This window comes from Gobio gobio (genome assembly GCF_949357685.1).
Source record: "Gobio gobio genome assembly, chromosome: 24".
NCBI lineage: Eukaryota > Metazoa > Chordata > Actinopteri > Cypriniformes > Gobionidae > Gobio > Gobio gobio.
The window spans coordinates 16,562,907-16,585,080 of record NC_137120.1 but is presented as its reverse complement, the minus strand read 5'-3'; the positions used below and the strand labels follow the sequence as shown (position 1 = coordinate 16,585,080).

General features: G+C 38.0%; 1 protein-coding gene across 1 annotated transcript; it reads left to right on the top strand.

Moving 5' to 3' along the window:
* The first annotated feature begins 224 nt into the window (after window positions 1-224).
* mfsd8l1 (major facilitator superfamily domain containing 8-like 1) lies at window positions 225-21,385 on the top strand. Its single transcript, XM_079807470.1, has 12 exons — window positions 225-623; window positions 3,042-3,227; window positions 3,304-3,366; window positions 3,443-3,562; window positions 8,255-8,334; window positions 8,413-8,731; window positions 10,394-10,467; window positions 13,000-13,213; window positions 13,293-13,415; window positions 16,704-16,834; window positions 16,920-17,005; window positions 20,526-21,385. The coding sequence occupies exons 1-11, from the start codon at window positions 548-550 to the stop codon at window positions 16,998-17,000; spliced, it is 1,467 nt and encodes a 488-aa protein (XP_079663596.1). The 5' UTR covers window positions 225-547; the 3' UTR covers window positions 17,001-17,005; window positions 20,526-21,385.
* The last annotated feature ends 789 nt before the right edge of the window (window positions 21,386-22,174 follow it).

The window sequence follows — 22,174 nt, the reverse complement described above, 5'->3', positions numbered from 1 at the left end:
ACAATATTAGTGCAAATTATGTTTAGTGCAATACATTAAATTTTAGTTTAACAAGTTGTCGACAGTATGGTGGGGTCAATAAAAAAAGTTTGTGTTCAAAACCTTTTTCATGCTATGATTACGTTTATAATATATTTTGTATTTATTTTAAAGGTGAGATTTGGCCTCGAGTGGGCGTACTTTGCATACCGGAAGTGACGCACAGTTACGTTTTTAAGGTGCTTTTTTTTTTTTTACTGTGGTTACTGTAAAATCACTGCGTTCAAATAATGCAGAACTGACATGCTATAAACCATAGATATATATACACGCTATAAACTAGACTCTTGAAAGGGACTCTCTGAGTTACATCCCAGTGGCGATCGTTTGGCCTGTGTGTGTGTTGGATATATCAGTCCTGTAAGTATGCGTGTGTAGTACGCAGTATGCAGTGTGTGTGTGTAGCGAAGTAATTGGTCGCACTGTCCTGATCATTACTGCAGCGGGACGCGATAAAATGGCTCAAAGTCGCTCCGATAAGTTATAAATCGTGTGTTTGGAGGGTAAAATGGACTACAGACGCAAGAGGAGACTGACGTTCTTCACGATAGGACTGATCTTCTTACTGAGCGGAATCGAGTACGGTAAGACTAGGGTTTACAGTATTGGGAAGACTTCTGCATTGATGGTGTCAGACACTATTACCACAGTAGAACAGAACAATTGTCATTCATTTAACATGATATTTTAGATATACTTTAAGCTACTGGTACTCCACGTCATGCACAAAGGTACACACATAAATATTTATAATAATATTATGGTAACTCTAATTATCATGTCCCCCTGATTTGTTTTGTATCTCTAATGTGATCCATATATAGATAGATGGATGTAATGATCAAATCAATAATTTGTTTATTTTATCAAACATTATTCTTTGAGATGTGTGTGTGTATGTGGATACAAGGATCAAATAAGAGATACAAAAAATGTTTATATATATATATATATATATATATATATATATATATATATATATATATATATATATATATATATATATATATATATATTAGGGCTGCACGATTATGACAAATCATAATTGTTGATTATTCCCTTGAAATTGTAATTGCGATTATTAATTACGATTATTCTCAAAAGTCAAATATACATTGGTTTGGTTTCTTTAAATTAAAAAAGTAAAAATATGCATGGTATTATAATCTAAAATGTATGTGTGGATATAAGGATCAAATAAGAGATTTAAAAAAAAACATTAATAACATTAATATGTATGTCTGTGTAAAATCAAATTATTGTTGCTAAAATGTTTCAGTTGTCAGGCTATTTCCTAATGAATTGATTTGGATTTTAATTTATTTGATCGTGAATTTAAATATAATTTAACACACACTCCACAGAATGTTGAATTTAAATAGAATTTGGAATTTGAATCATATTTGCTCATATTCCAATGGATTTGAATTAGAACTGGTTTGAATTACCAATACTGTAGTACAGAACAGTTATCATTAATTTAACACCATTTATATAACACTTCAAGTTAAATGGGACTCCAAAATACCATAACATTACCTTGGTACACATTACAAATATTCATATTGCTATGGTAAAAAAAAAAGGTAATATCATGGTGCTCTTTATTTGGATATAAAATATAAAAATACATGTAAAATATATAAAATAATTAAACCGCCAAATGTTTCAGTAGATTATACAATTCTTAATAATGTACAGTGAATCCGAAAAGTATTCTCAGCTCTTTACTTTTTCCACATTTTGTTACGTTATATCCTTACACCTTTGGCACCAATTAAAGCCTCAAGTCTTTTTTGAGAATGATGCTACAATCTTGGCACACCTATTTTTGGGCAGTTTCTCCTATTCTTTTTTGCAGGACCTCTCAAGCTCCATGATGTTGGATGGGGAGCGTCGGTGCACAGCCATTTTCAGATCTCTCCAGAGATGTTCAATCTGGTTCTGGGCTCTGGCTGGCCCACTCAAGGACATTCACGGAGTTGTCCCGTAGCCACTCCTTTGTTATCTTGGCTGTGTGCTTGGGGTCGTTGTCCTGTTGGAAGATGAACCTTAGCCCCAATATAAGGTCCAGAGCGCTCTGGAGCAGGTTTTCCTCAAGGATGTCTCTGTACATTGCTGCATTCATCTTTCCCTCAATCCTGACTAGTCTCCCAGTTCCTGCCGCTGAAAAACATCCCCACAGCATGATGCTGCCAGTATTCCCCACACATAGACTATTGCAGATCATAACTGCTTGCTTATTTTTAGGTTTTGCATTTTAATACATATTTAGACATGATCAAACACTAGATTTCTTTAAATGTGAAATTTTAAAACGTTAACTTGCATCCTAATACTTTTAATGATACTTACACACACACACACACAAGTGAATATTAATGAATGCGAGCACATATAATTTAACCCAAGAAAAGTTTAAAATAGAGCTAAAAAGGCAAACTTATTTTTTCCTTATATGTACAGTAGGCTATATACATGAATTTATACTGAATCAAGATCGAAATTTGTGCCAATCACCAACCCCAAATACCCTAAACCCCAAATTTTTTTTTTCTTTTTAATACATTTGCAAAGATTTCAAACATACTTCTTTCACATTGTCATTATGGGGTATTGTTTGTAGAATTTTGAGAAAAATAATGAATTGAATCCATTTTTAAAAAAGGCTGTAACATAACAAAATGTGGAAAAAGTGAAGCTCTGTGAATACTTTCCGGGTGCACTGTAAATCCCCCTTCTTTTCGACTCCATAATAACGGAGACTGTCACATTCATCACAAATGTATACCGTGATGCTGCTAATAACAGCAATTGAATTGTTCCTTGTTTCAAATACACTTGTTTCTTATATAAGAGACAGAATTGCTCTTTGTGTCTAGAGATTCTTAAGATTTTTTTTCATGAGTAATTACTAATCTGACTAGCTATCAAGATAATAATTAAAATACCAGATCTGATGTACGTGCGGATATGAATAAGCATGTCTGTTTTCATTTCAGCTGTGATTCTGCCCACAATATGGAGGTATCTGCAGACGTTGAATGCGGCGCCGTACTTCCTTGGCCTCAGCCTATCAGCATTCAGCTTCAGCGGGCTTCTCACCGGCCCTTTGTTCGGCTACTGGTCCGATCGCACACTCGGCACCAAGAAAATCATCCTGTTCGCCAATGTCTTTGAGATTGTTGGTGAGTCTGCACTTAACTTAGCTACTCTTGCAGCGTCAGGGGCTTGTGAGTAACATCTCTTCCTGTCTGTTTTTAGGTAATTTCATGTATTTTATGGGATACTCCAAATGGTTATTGCTCGGCAGTCGTCTAGTTGCAGGTGAAGCTTCTTTAATCCGTTATTTCTTTAGGGTTATATGTGTGTATGGTGCTTGAACCAGTTTCTATTGCTCTAGGTATCGGCACTGGTGCTGGATCGTCTATCTTTGGCTTCCTGACTAGAAACACGGCCCCTGAGGACCGTTCCACCGTCTTCGCTGCGGTTATGGCCTGCCGTCAGGCTGGGCTTCTCATTGGTAGGTGCAAAAGTATGATTAGGTCAAAACTCTTTAAAAAAAAATGCACAAAAGGGGTCAAATGATGCTATTTTAAGTTTATTTGGCTGCGGCTATAAAGCGACAATAAAGCCCTCACTACACTTACCCCTAACCTAAACACACATTAGACACTTTATTTCCATTTTTTGAATATTTTCTTAATTTTTATTGAAAATAAATGCTTTTCCGACCTGATATTAGGGTTGTGCCGATGGACGGTGATAGCTGACCGACATCATGATGGAGCGCCACCATCGTGATGCCACGCCCCCGTTGCAAGTGCGACACACACTAATCCGCTTCTATAGTATTAGTTAAACTAAAAACTTAGCAGGGATTGCTCTGTAAATTAAATTGAGAATGTAACTAATGCATATATGCTATTTTAAATACTGTAGTCTATGCCAGATATATATATAGCCTACATTTTGAAATCATTTGAGGCATCCATAAGCATGTGTGTTTATTTTAGCACTTCCGTCAGTGAAACAACACAGCCTATAAAACATTTAAACGATTTTCAGTAAATAATGGTTACCTCAAGAATATAAGAAAATGAAATATTAGGTAGAAAAATATTTGATTCATACTATTTCCCCGGAAAGATGCGTCATAGGCTATACCGCTCTGCGCTTTGAGAGGAATGTGGGACACAAGCTGGATAGACACCTTCTCGAATATCTTCTTTGTTTTCTCCTGATGTTGCAAGGCAACACTGTTTGTAAAATGTCTGAAGAGCGGATTTTGTCTTCCACAAGGTCAAGACATTTAGGCAATGTTTGATTATTCACTGCCAGAGAAAACTAAACTAAAATCACCGGCGTGTGTGTGAAATGCGCTATTCAAATAAACCAAACTTGACGCGCCTTACTAAGTTTAATAACAAGAACAAACTGTGTTAAATACAATTTGAAGTAAAAAAGTATTCGTCCCACAGTGTTTTGTTCTACTTTCCCACAGTAAAGGATGTGAATAGTTATAATAGACTTAATTATAAGCAAACGAAAGGAAGAAACGTTTATAATCCCCTGCGAAAATGGGTGCGACGTGAGTGAAGATTTGGGAAAAGAAACGAGATGTCCATGTCCATTGGGATAAAATGGACTGGGCCTATTGTTAAAATTCACGGAAAATCGATTGACCAGATCCAGATTACAAATCAGAATGAAAAAGAGCTCTCTGACCATTATTTCCTTTGTAGGCTAAACAAAGCTTTGTGCTTCACTCCTGTGGTAATATTCACGTGAAACAGCATTCACATACAAAACACTGGGTTAGTAAAATAACGAAATTAATTTTTAAAAGTAGAAAATAGTATTTATGTAAAGAGATATATTAAAATATAAAGAGCTCAACTCTTAAGTGGAAGGAAGCTATTTTTCCCCCTCACGTGCAACCTAGCGGATGAGTCATTATTTGGGTTAGTAAAAATAACGAAATGATAGTTTTAAGTAGAAAATAGTATTTATGTAAAGAGATATAGTATATTATCTACCTATTTACCTATTTACCCCCCAAACGACGATATTATCGACCATCACGATGTTTTACTGTAAACATTGTCAACTGCCAATTTAGGGGACATCGCCCAACCCTATCTGATATGTGATGGGAGTAGGGAGTTGAGGGTATTTGGCAAAAGGCAGATTCCAACTGGTCGATTTGATTAATTTACGCAGTAAAACCGTTATAGAGCTGATCAAGCAGCAGACGGAGGGTGAACTGACGACAGGCTAAAGAATCCTTATTTGTGCGACCCACCCTTAAAGTGCCGTAATGTACTAAAACAGTGATATTAAAAGATCAAATTCAGTTTACACCATTTTGATGATGCACACTATATACAGGCCAGCAGATGAGCCAAGAATATGAACGCAATGCGTTTTCTTTATAATGGGTTTCGATGGGAAAAATACGCTTAACGAGAAACCTTGTGTTGCACTAATATTCTGCGCTCATCTGCTGTCCTGTACAAAGAATGCATCATCAATAAGGTGTATATTGAATTAGGTGTTTTAATATCACTATCTTACTGCATTAATACTGACTACAAACTTGGTAAAAATGACAATGGAGGAAAGCCTTGTTTTGCCCTCCAGGTGGGTGTTCCTATAAGCATGCAACGTCACATGAAAACTAATAACCAGTAGATGGCGGCAGAGGAGCACTTATTGACTTATTAGCCACTTCCACTCCTTAAAGGGTAAATAAACCCCTGCTCAGAGCTTAACTCCACCCACTGGCAAATTTTGAAAAGTGGGCAGAGCCCAGCGGAGACAGAGGGGACGAACCGAGGGCGGGGCTGAGCGGAGGGCGTGCACCTGAGACCCGCAGTGACGGATTGATTGACAGCTGGCTGACTCGCGAGTCGCAAAGATAGAGAATGACTGGAGTGAAGCCAGCTTTGCAACAGAGCGGTCATTCTCCTACCTTCACCTGAATTGGAGGAGGGTGGATTGTCTGTAGACACAAACCCGGAGCCTTATCAATGCGAGCCGCTGGCTCAAACTGCGTTAACTCCCGATGCAGACGATGCTAGCGAAGCAGCCGCGCAAGAGAACTGACCTAATCTATGAACAGTCAAATCCTTACACTGAATGCCACTAAAAATAGATCAGATATCTGATATACATACGATGTATTTTCATTCAAATTAACTGAATCAGCGCAGGACCAATAAGTTCAGACCTGAAAGCCTATTATAAACAGATTTCCTCAAATAAGTTAAGACTATATACGCCAGCATGTTACGGTATTGTTGTTCGTTACTGCGTCCGCGGCAACCACTTGCGTGTCAGGGTTTGAAAGCGCGTCTCATGTATGAAAAGTATCTGTACACATGACGGGCAGCAATAATATTGCAAGAAAAGCCTGACGTGTACTGACAACTGCATTATTTAACCGTATTTTCTTCAATACAATGTTAAAGCAAGTGTCAAGTCAGTTTCATTCATAATGTTTCTACTTCATGTAATATGACAGTTCATACTGGAGTGAAGCCGTTCTCATCGTGTGATTGGGGGAAACATTTCTGAGGGCGTGGTGAGCTCGTGCCAGGGGCGCGGATAGTGAGCCGTTGGAGGTACCATCCTACGTCACGATGTACCACAACGTCCAATAGGAAAATTCAACTGCAGTAGCCACCGTTCAACCTTAAGAGGGCAGCACTTTGGTGGTTTTACACCATATATTATAGAATTAAAACACTTTATACTCAAATGTCAAAACATTTACTCGAATCAATGAACAGCATTAATAAAGCCCCAGTATTACAGATGATTAACTAAAAAAAGTTGGTTTAGGGTTTAGTTACCCTTTAAAGTAACACTCAACTATTTTTAAAAATGACTCATTTTCCAACTCCCCTTGAGTTAAACAGTTGAGTTTTACCATTTTCGAATTCATTCAGCCGGTCTTCGGGTCTGGCGGTAGCACTTTTAGCATAGCTTAGCATAGATCATTGAATCTGATTAGACCGTTAGCATCTCGCTCAAAAAAATGACCAAAGAGTTTCAATATTTTTCCTATTTTTATTGAAAATAAATGCCTTTCCGATCTGATATGTGATGGGAGTAGAGAGTTGAGGGTAGGTATTATTTAAAACTTGACTCTTCTGTAGTTACATTGTGTACTAAGACCGACGGAAAATGTTAAAAGTTGCGATTTTCTAAGCCGATACGGCTAGGAACTATACTCTCATTCCTGCGTAATAATCAAGGAACTTTGCTGCCGTACCATGGGTGAAGCAGGCGCAATGCTATTACGCAGCGCCTAAAAATAGGCTAACTTCCGTCAACATAACCAATGTCATACGCTGGAATGCCAGTCTCTCGTGAACGTGTGTACGACAGTTAGCGGAAGTTAGAGATTACAGTTTGTAAAGTTTTAAATATGGTTATTTTTCTTACACAAACGCATCGCTTCGCTTCATAAGGCTTTTATTAACCCCCCGGAGCCGTGTGGAGCAGTTATATGATGGATAGATGCACTTTTATGGACAGAAACAGCCATTCACTGCTATTATAAAGCTTGGAAGAGCCAGGACATTTTTTTATATAATTTTATTCGTCTGAAAGAAGAATGTCATATACACCTAGGATGACTTGAGGGTGAGTAAATCATGGGTTAATTTTCATTTTTAGGTGAACTATCCCTTTAAGGAGTGGAAATGGCAAATAAGTCAATAAGTGCTCCTCTGCCATCATCTACTGGTTATAGTGGTCATTTCTTTTTTTAAATAAAAGTGCTTGTTAGCCACAAAGTGGCCTACACCTTTAAACTTTTAATTTTACAAATAATCACACTAAAAATAACATTGTATTGGATAACATTTAGAGCTTTTAAGTGTTGGAAAAAGTGTGAAGCCCTTGAAAGCCATGAAAAGTGCTTGAATTTGCTTGAAATGGAAGCTCTTATCAGTTGGGCAACACAGTTGTCTAACCGCTAACAAAATTAGTCGCACCAGCAGGAAAAAATGTAGCAAAAAAATGCATTTGGTTGCAGTCTGGAGCCCTGTATATAATAAAAAGTATTAATTTCTTAAAAAAAAATCTTACTGACCAGACCACAAACTTTTGAACAGTTGTGTATATTAAAACTATAATTTTTTCTCGTAATTTCGGTATAAATTTAGCGTTTTCCGCATGCTAACTTTTTCCTGTTGTTTTCTAGGTCCTGCATTCAATATCTTTCTCCGACTGTGTGACTTCCAGGTCGGACCTTTTACAGTGAACAAATACACTTCCCCAGGGGTAAGACACTGAAGCGTCCCAGTCGGCATTGTTTGAAGCGTCTGTGGGCGTTACCCCAACGGATTTACTGTGTTTCAGCTCTTCATGTGCCTGCTGTGGATCCTCCTTCAGTTTGTAGTCCTGTTCATGTACTGGGACTTCACTCCTCAAGACGACATGCGTCAGAGGAACAGAGATGTGCAGGAAGAGGTGGAGGAGGAAGAAGAGGAGGAGGACGGAGAGGGCAAACCTTTGGTTGGGCCAAATGAGCTCACTGGGTCATACGGGGCGGTCACAAGTGTCCAGTCCAGAGCCTCTTCAATGGCCAATGGTGATGTGACTTCTGTTTCCCCTCCGCCTTCACCTCCGCCGGAGGACGTCAGCTCCAGTCCCTTCAAGAACTTCGGTGCCAGCAGAGGTGACAGATTACATATTCTCAAAATCAGAAATAATAACATTTAGAACAAGTCTGTCTGTCTTAAAGGGATAGTTCACCCAAAAATGAAAATTAGCCCATGATTTACTCACCCTCAAGTCATCCTAGGTGTGTATGACATTCTTCTTTCAGACGGATAAAATCAGAGTTATATTAAAAATGTCCTGGCTAATCCAAGCTTTATAATGGCAGGGATTTGTTGCTTCGTTTTTGAACTCCATAAAAGTGCATCTATCCATCATATAACTGCTCTACACAGCTCCGGGGGGTTAATAAAGGCCTTCTGAGCCAGGACATGTTTAATATAACTCTGATTTTATTCGTCTGAAAGAAGAATGTCATATACACCTAGGATGAGTAAATCATGGGCTAATTAACCCTTTAAAGTCAGCATGAAAGGGAAGTTGCACTCATCTTTTCTTCTCTATTCTTCCGTATATCTGAGTGAAGCGCTTCTCAAACAAGAACAAATGTAGGGAGGGGCTTGATTTTGTCCGTGGGGAATTGATTGGATGGTTGTGGTTTGCTATTGGTGGATCTCATGTGAGTGACAGTTTGCCCCGCCCTCGTCATCAGAGAAGGCACATGGCTGCATATTACTATACAGAAAAATATAAGCAAACATCGTTATTGATCAGCTAACATGATCACAATAAAGGTGTTTAAATGCCAAAACGCATTCACGTCCACATATTTGAGAATCAGAATGTCAGATAGTTCATGATTATAGTTAACAAGTTAATGTTTTTAATAGAAAAGGGAAAACTAAATAAAAACGACACATATGTCATGCAGCGCTATTGTGGCTGTGGTGTGTCACGTGACAAGCATGGAAACGCTGGGGGCTCAGCTAGAATAACTTGGGAATGAAAGGGTTAATGAAGCCTTAGCTGAAAATAAGACAAATTCCCATTAAATATTACAATTCTATAATGGGGAGTGTTTTTTATTTGGGATTTGAATTCGAACTGGAATTTGAATTCAATTCAATTGCATTTGAATTTAAATTGAACTATTTTAATTTACAGAATGTGGAACTGGGATTAAATGGATTTGAATTTAAATTGAACTATTTTAATTTACAGAATGTGGAACTGGGATTAAATGGATTTGAATTTAAATTGAACTATTTTAATTTACAGAATGTGGAACTGGGATTAAATGGATTTGAATTTAAATTGAACTATTTTAATTTACAGAATGTGGAACTGGGATTAAATGGATTTGAATTTAAATTGATTTACATTTGAATTGGAATCGCTACAGAATTTTGAATTGAAATGACACTAAGTGGAATTTATTGAATACTAATTCATTTTGAATCGGTCAATTGAAGTTTATATACACCTTTATCCAATGAAACTGTTACTATCTTATTTTTTATTTTAAAATTATAAGCAGACAAATTGACTTGGTATACTAATGTGATTACTGTAGAATGTGTTATTAGACTTTCAAAGCTTCTTTACAACTTAATGATCTTAGATTATAAGTGGTTTGTTTGGTGCTGTAGAAACACAATAAATGCTCGGATCAGTTTGAATCTCACTTGATATAATCTGAATCTGGAAATCTAGTCATTGTACTGTAAAGTCTATGAGAGTCAGTTTGGCTTAATGTGTGTTTGATTGTCTTTCCTTTCAGAGTTCCTCAGAGAGGAGGTGGTGGTGCTGCTGGCGGCTCAGTTCATCACACTGTTTAATCAGACCGCTCTGGAGGTGAACACACACACACACACACTCGTGCACACACACTCACAGGCACTCTCACACACGCGCGCACACACACACACACGTTTGTTTTTGTGAAATGTGAGGACATTCCATAGGCGTAATGGTTTTTATACCGTACAAACCGTATTTTCTATCCCCTTACACTGCCCCTGCCCCTAAACCTACCCATCACAGGAGACTGTGCAGTTCACTTTCTGTGAAAAAAACCTTGTTCTGTGTGATTTATAAGCATTTTGAAAAGTGAGGACATGGGGAACGTCCTCATATTTCACCCTCTTTTTGTAATACCTATGTCATACCCATGTCATTATACACATTTGTGACCTGATATTTCACAAAAACATGCCCACACACACACACACACACACTCTCTCTCACACACTAACACTCACACACACACACTCATACAAACACACTAAAGCCTTGTTCATACTCAACGTGTCCGCAAGAGCGCGAGGGTGCGGGCGGCAAAAATAACGTCATTGCGGAGTGGGCGGTAGTGTGCGTTGAGTGCACGAGACCCCATTTCGTGTGGCGGTGTGCAGCGCATTTTTTTTTTACTTTTCGCGCGGCTCCGCATCCGAAGATGCACGAGTTCTAGGCGAATCTAGCCGAGCATGACGTCTCACAGTGGCGCAAAAAGTGGGTATGCGCTATATGCGGCGCATGGGGCCGCCAAAGCGATGGTATTTAAAAAAAAAAACTGGGGTGATATTTTCTATATGTAGCTGCTATTGTGCGTTTCTAAATCATTTCTGTATTTCCTCAATAATATATAACATTTTAGAGGACTAACAGGCTGGAGTAGGCACCCTCATAAGATTCCATAATAGAATTTTGGATAATAATGAAATATCGCGAGTGGGCGCGCCTGGCGGGGGCGCCGGTGCTCATATACGCTTGGGCGGGAGTCTGATTGCGCAATTGACACGTCAAAACACGTTGACGCGTGATTTGCTATTTAAAAAACGTCAAGGACGCGTGCTATGAGTCGGACAAAACGCACGTTATTAACGTGTAGGCTAAACAGGTACACCAAACAGGCAGTGCAAACTTGTGTTTGAAGTATCCAAACAGACGAAAAGAACGTGCTCTTTCCTTGGTGTTCTCAAAATTGCATGCTCACTTTTTAGGCCACACCTCTTATAAAGTAACGTTACATATTGTTGACCATCTTTTTAAGTAATTACACTATTTACCATGATACACTAGGCTATGGCTGTTATAAGAATTAAATTAAATCAGTATCAACAAAATCCATCTTACCATTTATCAAAATACGGCGTAGGCCTACACTCTAATTACAATTGCCTAAATAATGTAATGAGATTTTTAGATTTATGTTCTAAATATAATATATCTTAATTATAGAAATATGAAATGTTGGGAAATTTGTAATTACTCCAGGCCTATGAAACTATAAAACTGCCAGTAGTTGGCGGCGTAATGGATTCTAGAATCATTCAACGAATTAGTTCTAACCGACTGTTCAAAAACGGTGAATTATTCGAGAACGAAACCCTAAACACTCACACTCACACACAGACACACACGTGCACACACATATACACACACACTCATGCACACGCACACACTCTCACTCACATACAAACACACTCTCACACTCATGCACACACACACACACACACCTACAGTTGCAGGTTTGGAAAAATTCAGAATTGAACAATTCACACTTTCAATTCATTTGTTGGAATTTAAATTGAATTGGCTGCACTCAAATGTTGAATTTACCACACACTCCATAAACGATTGAATTAGATCTTAAATTAGATCTTAAATTGGAATTTGAATTGAATTTGCCACACACCTCACAGAATGTTGAATTTGAATTGAATTTGCCACACACCTCACAGAATGTTGAATTTGAATTGAATTTTTTGGGGGTTTGAATTTCATTTGATTTGAATTTGAATTAAAAATGTTAGTTTGCCACACATTCCACAAAATGTTGAATTTAAATTGAATCAATTAAGATGTGTTTTGGAATTTAAATCGAATTTGACACAAGCTCCACAGAAATGTTGAACTGAAATTGGAATGAATTTGGATTTATATTGTAATTTGAATTGAAACCACGACATGCCCACAGGATTTTGAATTGAAATGACACTGGAATTTATTGAATTGTAATTTAGATTCAACACAGTCACACAAAAGTTTTGCGGAAAAACTAAAAAATGTCATCATTGATTTTTAACTTATTATGCAATCAAAAAAATTGCAATTTTGCAATATTGCACCACTTAGTTTGTCCATAAAATGAAAGTTAATTTATTACAGATATTGCAATTAATATAAATTAAATACTTTAAATAGTTAAGAATCTAAACCTTTATTTTGAGATTCAAAACATATTTTTGTTTCTTCTTCCTTAAATTCATATTTCAATTACAATTCTACATCCAATTCAAATTCAGTAATTCAATTAGAAAATAAAATGCTTTTCATGGCTATTTATTGCGTGTGATATTTAATGTGATATGACTGTCCCTCTAGACGATGGTGACTCCTCTGACGCAGAAGTTCTTTAACTTCGGCGAGTTGGAGAACAGCATCATGTACTGTGTGTGTGGCGTGGAGGTGATCGCCGGCTTCCTGTTCGTGCGCTGGTTGAGCAAGCGTGTGGCGGAGCGAGTCGTGCTGGCCGTCGGCCTCATCCTCTGCAATATTTCCTGCGTCTGGTGCCTGATCTTCCTGGCCAATCCTCAGGGTAAGACGCACTCAGCTTTAGATGTTGTGGTTATAAGCTGTACAATCCCACACGGCTCACAGATGTTTCTTCGGTTCAGGTGGATTTGCGTGGCAGCTGGCAGAGTTCATCATTGGGGTTTTCCTTCAGGTCCTGGGCCTTCCTTTTGTGGCAGTTGCCCAGGTGTCTCTCTTCTCCAAAATAACATCACAGAAGACGCAAGGTCAGGCCTGACAACATAGTAGTAAAACAATTTAACTATATATCCAACTAGCCATCCATCCTTCTATCTATCCATCTGTCTGTTGTTTTATCCGTCTATCTATCTATCTATCTATCTATCTATCTATCTATCTATCTATCTATCTATCTATCTATCTATCTATCTATCTATCCATCTATCCATCTATCCGTCTATCCGTCTATCCGTCTATCCGTCTATCCGTCTATCCATCTATCTGTCTGTCTGTCTGTCTGTCTGTCTGTCTGTCGTTGTTTCTGTCTGTCCATCCATTTGTCTGTCATCCATCTATCCATCCATCCGTCTGTCGTTTATCTGTCCGTCCATCCATTCATCTGTCTGTCATCCATCTATCAATCCATCCGTCTGTCATTTTATCCATCTGTCCATCCATCTATCTATCCATCCATCCATCATCCATCATCCATCTATCTGTCTGTCGTTTTATCTTTTCGTCCATCCATTCGTCTGTATGTCATTCATTCATCCATCCATCTATCTATCCATCTATCTATCTATCTATCTATCTATCTATCTATCTATCTATCTATCTATCTATCTATCTATCTATCTATCTATCTATCTATCTATCTATCTATCTATCTATCTATCTATCTATCTATCTATCTATCTATCCATCCATCCATCCATCCATCCATCCATCCATCATCCATCTGTCTATCTATCCATCTATCTGTTGTTTTATCTATCCATCCATCCATCCATCCATCCATCCATCCATCTGTCTGACGTTTTATCCATCCATCCATCCATCCATCCATCCATCTATCTATCCATCCATCCTTCTGTCTGTCCATCCATCCGTCTGTTGTTTTATCCGTCCATCCATCTATCTATCATTTTATCTGTCCGTCCATCCATTCATCTGTCTGTCTGTCATTCATCATCCATCCTTCCATCCATCCATCCGTCTGTCGTTTTATCGTCCGTCCATCTATCTATCCATCCATCCGTCTATCTATCTATCTGTCTGTCATTTTATCTGTCCGTCCATCCATTCGTCTGTCTGTCATCCATCCATCCGTCTGACGTTTTATCCGTCCATCTATCCATCCCTCCATCCATCTGTCTGTCATTTTATCTGTCATCCATCCATCCGTCTGACGTTTTAATCCGTCCATCTATCCATCCCTCCATCCATCTGTCTGTCATTTTATCTGTCCGTCCATCCATTCGTCTGTCTGTCATTCATCATCCATCCTTCCATCCATCCACCCGTCTGTCGTTTTATCCGTCCATCCATCTATCTATCCATCCATCCGTCTATCTATCTATCTATCTGTCTGTCATTTTATCTGTCCGTCCATCCATTCGTCTGTCTGTCATCCATCCATCCGTCTGACGTTTTATCCGTCCATCTATCCATCCCTCCATCCATCTGTCTGTCATTTTATCTGTCCGTCCATCCATTCGTCTGTCTGTCATTCATCATCCATCCTTCCATCCGTCTGTCGTTTTATCCGTTCATCTATCTATCCATCCATCCGTCTATCTATCTATCTGTCTGTCATTTTATCTGTCCGTCCATCCATTCGTCTGTCTTTCATCCATCCATCCGTCTGACGTTTTATCCGTCCGTCCATCTATCATCCCTCCATCCATCTGTCTGTCATTTTATCCGTCCGTCCATCCATCCATCTATCTAGCTGTCATCCATCCGTCTGTCGTTTTATCTGTCCGTCCATCCATTCGTCTGTCTGTCAGCCATCCGTCCGTCCATCCATCCATCTATCTATCTGTCATCCATCCGTCTGTCGTTTTATCTGTCCGTCCATCCATTTGTCTGTCTGTCATCCATAGGTCCATATATCCATCCATATGTCTGTCGTTTTATCTGTCCATCCATCTATCTATCAATCAATCTGTCTGTTGTTTTATCTGTCCGTCCATCCATTCGTCTGTCTTTCATCCATCCGTCCATCTATCCATTCATCCGTCTGACGTTTTATCCGTCCATCTATCCATCCCTCCATCCATCTGTCTGTCATTTTATCTGTCCGTCCATCCATTCGTCTGTCTGTCATTCATCATCCATCCTTCCATCCATCCATCCGTCTGTCGTTTTATCCGTCCATCTATCTATCCATCCATTCGTCTATCTATCTATCTATCTGTCTGTCATTTTATCTGTCCGTCCATCCATTCGTCTGTCTTTCATCCATCCATCCGTCTGACGTTTTATCCGTCCGTCCATCTATCATCCCTCCATCCATCTGTCTGTCATTTTATCCGTCCATCCATCCATCTATCTAGCTGTCATCCATCCGTCTGTCGTTTTATCTGTCCGTCCATCCATTCGTCTGTCTGTCAGCCATCCGTCCGTCCATCCATCCATCTATCTATCTGTCATCCATCCGTCTGTCGTTTTATCTGTCCGTCCATCCATTTGTCTGTCTGTCATCCATAGGTCCATATATCCATCCATATGTCTGTCGTTTTATCTGTCCATCCATCTATCTATCAATCAATCTGTCTGTTGTTTTATCTGTCCGTCCATCCATTCGTCTGTCTTTCATCCATCCGTCCATCTATCCATTCATCCGTCTGGCGTTTTATCCTTCTATCCATCCTTCCATCTGTCTATCTATCCATCTGTCTGTCGTTTTATCTGTCCGTCCATCCTTTCGTCTGTCTGTCATCCATCCATCTATTCGTCCATCTATCCATCCATCTGTCTGTCATTTTATCCATTCCTCCATCTGTCTGTCTGTCATCCATCCATCTGTCCATCCGTCTGTCGTTTTATCCATCCACCCGGGGTGAAATTTTATAACTCATCCCTTTAAATTACATTAACCCTTAAAAATTCTGCATAATTGGCCACTTGAGTGACAGGTGGATTAGCACTTTAGCAACCACTTAGCAACACGAAACCCATCAGTTGCCTAAAACAACTGAACATTTAAGGCATGGTCACATTTACAGTTTTTCAATGGCGATATCCAGTAATTTCAATAAGATTGCACTCGATTGGTAATTTTCGCGTGAGGGCGGGTTCAAGTTAACCAACAGAAAGCTGTGCTTCATACATCACTACACTATTGACCACAGACAATGGACCTTTTTTTGTCTGAAAATTCCTCCACAATTGTGTTAATGTGTAAAGAATGTGCTAATATAAAGAACTCTCAGGCTCTTTTCAGCTTTTAGGCAAGGCTTTGTCAAAGTTCACCGTGACAAACTTTTCTAGTTTTTCTGGTTCGCTAGTCAGTGTTTGCTCAGGCGAAGGCCTTGTTTGTTTGTTCTCAGGATTCAGTCAGGGGATTCGCCGCTCTGTCGGAGGACTGGCCACCATCCTCGGTCCTCTCTGGGCCGGCGGTCTAACCTCTGACCTTTATGTGATGATGGGGGTGATGATGGGTCTGCTTGCCTTACTTACCGTGAGTCCTTGTTTGTGAGAACACGCATTGAAGACATTTGAGCAGCTCCGTGGTTAAAATATAACTCCTGACGAATGATTGGCAGATCATGATGGTGGTGTCTTATGAGCGTCTGGTGGAGCCTGTAACAGTGGACAGTCCGACAGATGCTGAATCTGAAGACTGACACAGGTACTCACTTAATGAGATCAATCGGAAGCATATCTTACTGTGCACTATATACTGTATACTACATGCTATTTAACAGAATGCAACAATGTCACCTTTCAGCGGAATTCACTGTTTTGAATCCAAAATTGTGTAATTTTTGTGTAGATCCGATAGGGGGGGGGGGTGGGGTTGTAGCCAATCACAGCCATCTCTGTTGAAAGCAATGGCCAATCACAGGTGTTTTCTGTAGCTAAGTCAGAATTCACTCTGAACGATTTTTAGTTTAACTTTTTTTTGTTTTTTACTTTTTTGAGAACCGAAGACGGGACAAAACATCTGACTAGACGATGTCAAAATAAGCACTGATGTGCATTGTGTTGTAGTGTACATGCAACATAGACAGGTATAAGAAAATGTGTTATTTCCCTTATAAAGCAAAAATATTTGTATTTATTATTTTTTATTTTATTTATTAAATCGGGAAATATTTAAAGGTATTTAATGCATTATTTACTCGTAATAATTATTTTTAGCATTTATAATTCATTTATTTAATTTTTGTATTTTTAAGTAGTTAATTAATTAAAAATAATTAAATAATAATTAAGCTGCAATATGTAACATTTTTGCAGTAAAATATCCAAAAACCACTAGGCCTGTGTTATGTATTTTGTTCAGTTGAGTACTTATATACAATATCTCAAATGTTTCCAACTATTTGTAAATCGTGAGAAAATTGCTATTTTAACCAAGGAACCGGGACGTGTGAGGGAGTCGCCTGTCGATTGCGTCATATCTGCGTTACACTCGGTTTCCGGTTTTATTTAGCAGAAACGCTTTACTTGTGCAACAAGTGTCATAGCAGCCGCCGAGCGAACGCACAGAGTAACGTCATAACTTCCTTTTCAACACACTCAGATATCTAATATGATAAACAGAGCTGCGTTACCTCATACTCACGACTGGAAAAGCGAAAATGGCACCGGTGACTGTGGCATAATAAAAGTCCCACCGGCGACTATGCCATAATAAAGGTCCCGCTGCTCGCAAGGCTTGTGTTGCGCGCTTCTTATTAACAATCGCTCCTGCTTCCTTCATACTACAGTAACATTAATAATCACATCCATGAATATGATTTTTCCCTGAGTCCTATCCCGATTCTTTTCCACCGGCTGTGAGGTGAAGACCACATGTCCCAAGATTCTGCACTCAAACTTGGCGTCATCAAACTACGCCTTTGTTTTGAATAGGCGACCTCTAGTGGACGGAAAAGTTACATAGTGCAGCTTTAAGTGTTTGTCATCCACCAGGTGACTGAAATAGTTCACTAAAGCATGGCAGGTTTTCTCATCTTTGTTGCCTTTTTTTACCCCTGAAGAGTTTGCATTTCTGTATTTTTTAAGGAGATGTATTATGCAAAATTCACTTGGTATTTGAACATAAATTTGTGTCTGCAGTGTTACACAACCACCCTATAATGGTGAAAATCCACCCAGTCCTTGTATTATATTCCCAGTAAATCATAATCATAAACAGTGTCTCAAAATGAGTCGTTCGCAATCTAAATGCTAAGTTGTTGGCTGTATAAATGAACACAGAATGCATTTTTCCATTCCACTGCGTTTCTTTTCCATTGCTTTTCATGTAAATGTGGTAGATGGATGTGTTTAGACTATTGTGTTTGCGTCTTGTGCAGGAAACGTGCTTTAAAAATGCAGCACTCAAGTTAAAAGAAGTTTAACTTTTAAAAAACACATCTTGACCACATTTCCACTGCCTGCATTGTGTGTGAACGGCCCCGAATGGGAGAAAGACGCGCTTTTATATTGAGAATAACAGAAAAGCAGCGGCGTGGAAAGCTTTTGCTTCCACCCAAAAAGGGTAATTTTGGGCATTATATAATGATCTGTGGGGTATTTTGAGCTGAAACTTCACAGATAAATTCTGGGAACATCTGAGACTTCTTTTACATCTTGTAAAAAGGGGCATAATGGGTCCATTTTAAGTCACATGAATTACTCGCGCTTTTCGTCAAACGTTGCTTAGTATTTTACTCCCCTAATGTTATATATAAACATAACTTTCCCATTTCCTGTCAAATATTTATCATAAAAGGGAGATGTAAGGTCAAGCTGAACATATTGCATAGGGATGCATGGGATATTGCACACTAATTTATTCAATATAAATTTTTTTAAAAGCACAAAATGATTGAAAAGAAACCCTGATTAAGTAGTTTGTAAAATGTTTTTCTATTTTTAAGGGGGACATTTTTTTTTTTTTGTAAGATATAATTAATTCATTGCTAATTAATATTTATCCACTGAATCAAAGTCATGTGGTACAACCAACAAGCAGAAGCATAAATAAATACATAATTTTATGAATACAAAATTATATTTGTAAAAAAAAAATTTTTTTAGTATGTCAAAAAATTTAATATATGTGACCCTGGAGCACAAAACCAGTCATAAGTCGCACGGGTGTATTTGTGGCAATAGCCAAAAATACATTGTATGGGACAAAAAATATCTATATCAGTCTTTTATGCCAAAGAACATTAGGATATTAAAGGAACACGCCACTATTTTTGAAAATAGGCAAATTTTTCAACTCCCGTAGCGTAGAGTTAAACAGTTGAGTTTTACCGTTTTCGAATCCATTCAGCCGATCTCCGGATCTGGCGGTAGCACTTTTAGCTTAGCATAGATCATTGAATCTGATTAGACCGTTAGCATCTCACTCCAAAAAAAATGACCAAAGAGTTTCTATATTTTTCCTATTTAAAACTTGACTCTTCTGTAGTTACATCGTGTTCTAAGACCGATGGAAAAATTGCAATTTTTCTTGGCCAGTATGGCTAGGAACTATACTCTCATTCCCGCGTAATAATCAAGGAGCTTTGCTGCCGTACCGTGGGTGCAGCAGGCGCAATGATATTACGCAGCGTTAACTTCAGTCAACATAACCAACGTGACAACCTGCTTGCACAGAGAGTATGCTGGGAACTATTTTCAGGCGCTGCGTAATATTTTTCCGTCGGTCTTAGTACACGATGTAACTACAGAAGAGTTGTGTTTTAAATAGGAAAAATATCAACTCTTTGGTCATTTTTTTTGGAGCGAGATGCTAACGGTCTAATCAGATTCAATTATGTATGCTAAGCTATGCTAAAAGTGCTACCGCCAGACCCAGAGATCGGCTGAATGGATTGGAAAACGGTAAAACTCAACTGTTAGGGTTAGGTAAGTAAGATATTTTGTAAATTTCCTACCGTAAATATATCAAAAATGTATTATTAGTAGTAATATGCGTTGCTACTTTATTTTGATAACTTTAAAGGTGATTTTCTCAATATTTTTTTGCACCCTCAGATTCCAGATTTTCAAATAATTGTATCTCAGCCAAGTTTATGTATTCAGCTTTCAGATGAATCTCAATTTCAAACATTTTTGAGACTAAATTCAAAAATTCAAAAAAGGTTTTGTGGTCCAGGGTCACATACACACATATATTAACACTTGTCTTTCTTGGTTTCTAGAATGTGCCGTTGTTGGTGAGCGAGCTGTTTACAGAAACATTTGACTGCAATAAATCTTTTGTAAGCAGTCTGGGAACGATTCACTAACACGTGCTGAACCGGGGACGGCTGAAGACAATCTGCATTCACTGCAGGGACAGAAATAAGAGCCTTCAGGACTGGGGTAAGACCAAAACTACAAACAAACGGACACCAGGAGGGGGAATGTTTGGATTGGTCTTCATCTCTGCTCTGTGCCGAGGTTTGATCAAGGCAAAGACTCTTTTTATAAATGTGCGTTTCTACTATATTTCCTATGGAAATTGCAGTAGATCAAATGTTTTCTGATTAAGAACGAACAGGTCACATTCCGAGGGAAAATCCATTTATGCGTGTCATGGTGTTTTTATAGTAATAAAGAGATTAATGCTTTAAGTTTAGGACTATATATTTTGGGGCTATGTTGATGATTGAATAAAAGAGATATTATTACTGATGCGTTTTTGAAATGATGAACTTCACATGGGTCATTTTCAAGCTTCAGGATTTATTTTTGATGTATATTGCATATTTGACCACCTCAGGCCCAAAGTACCATAAGATATGTAGATTATAATTGGAAAAGCAATACATTGTCTTTCTCAGAAATACTTTGTAAACCCTGTTACATCCGAAATGTTTTGGTGTTGAATGTTACAGGATTGAATATGATATTATTTATCAGCAATTATCATAATTCTTATACCAAGAACAATATTTGATTCTAAAATCAATCAAACAAAATAAATTAATATTTTAGAAATAACCCGTTAATAATGGTTTGGTGTTTAATAGGGACGTGCAAATGTATTATAGTCAGAGAAATAAAAGCTAAAGCATTCAATGATGTTTGTACAGATTCAATATTAGACTGAGATTATTATCATGTATGTATAGCAGTACATCAAGTGTACACTAGAGGATGTCCTACACCTAGAGAAAACCTTCAACAATGGGAAATATTGAGGTTGTTCTGAATCCACAATCTTTTCATGTCTCTCTTTTTCTCTTCTACACTGGTGGATGGTAAAATGCCAGTATTTGTTAGTGAAATTGATGATCACTACACTCTAAAAAATGGGTTATTGGGTTATTTTAAGCAAACATTTAACCCAACCGCTGGGTTAAAACGACCCATTCACTGGGTTAAAACAACCCAATTGCTGGGTTAGTCCATTTTCAACCCAACTTAGGTTGTTTTTAACCCAGCATTTTTTAGAGTGTACTACACAACAACATTATTCTGTCATGACATTATAGTTTATGGTTTTGTTCGTTATTTATAACGAAATATTTTGTCATTAGCAAACGTAGAATGTAATTTTTGTTTTAATATATTTAATATGCGTGTCATAATGTGTGTCATGAATTTGCATAATTTAAGTGTGTGGCCAGACATATAGCTTTTTTGTGGAAACAACAATATTTATTTATTTATATTGTGTATTAATTTTCTTTAAGTTTTTAGTGCAAATATGTGTTTTGAAAGTCGTTTTAACTTCTGATTAATTTACATCAGTCACTTAATTTTTGTCAGATTTTTATTTGACATTGAATTTATCTAATGGGTTTATTAATATAAAATATGATTTATCCAAGACAATGCTCTAATTCAATAAATAAATACACTC

Coding starts and splice junctions, on each gene's coding strand:
- mfsd8l1 (XM_079807470.1), top strand. CDS start 548: ATGGACTACAGACGCAAGAGGAGACTGACGTTCTTCACGATAGGACTG. Junction 624..3,041: donor ACTGAGCGGAATCGAGTACG/GTAAGACTAGGG, acceptor TTTTCATTTCAG/CTGTGATTCTGCCCACAATA. Junction 16,835..16,919: donor GTCTGCTTGCCTTACTTACC/GTGAGTCCTTGT, acceptor AATGATTGGCAG/ATCATGATGGTGGTGTCTTA.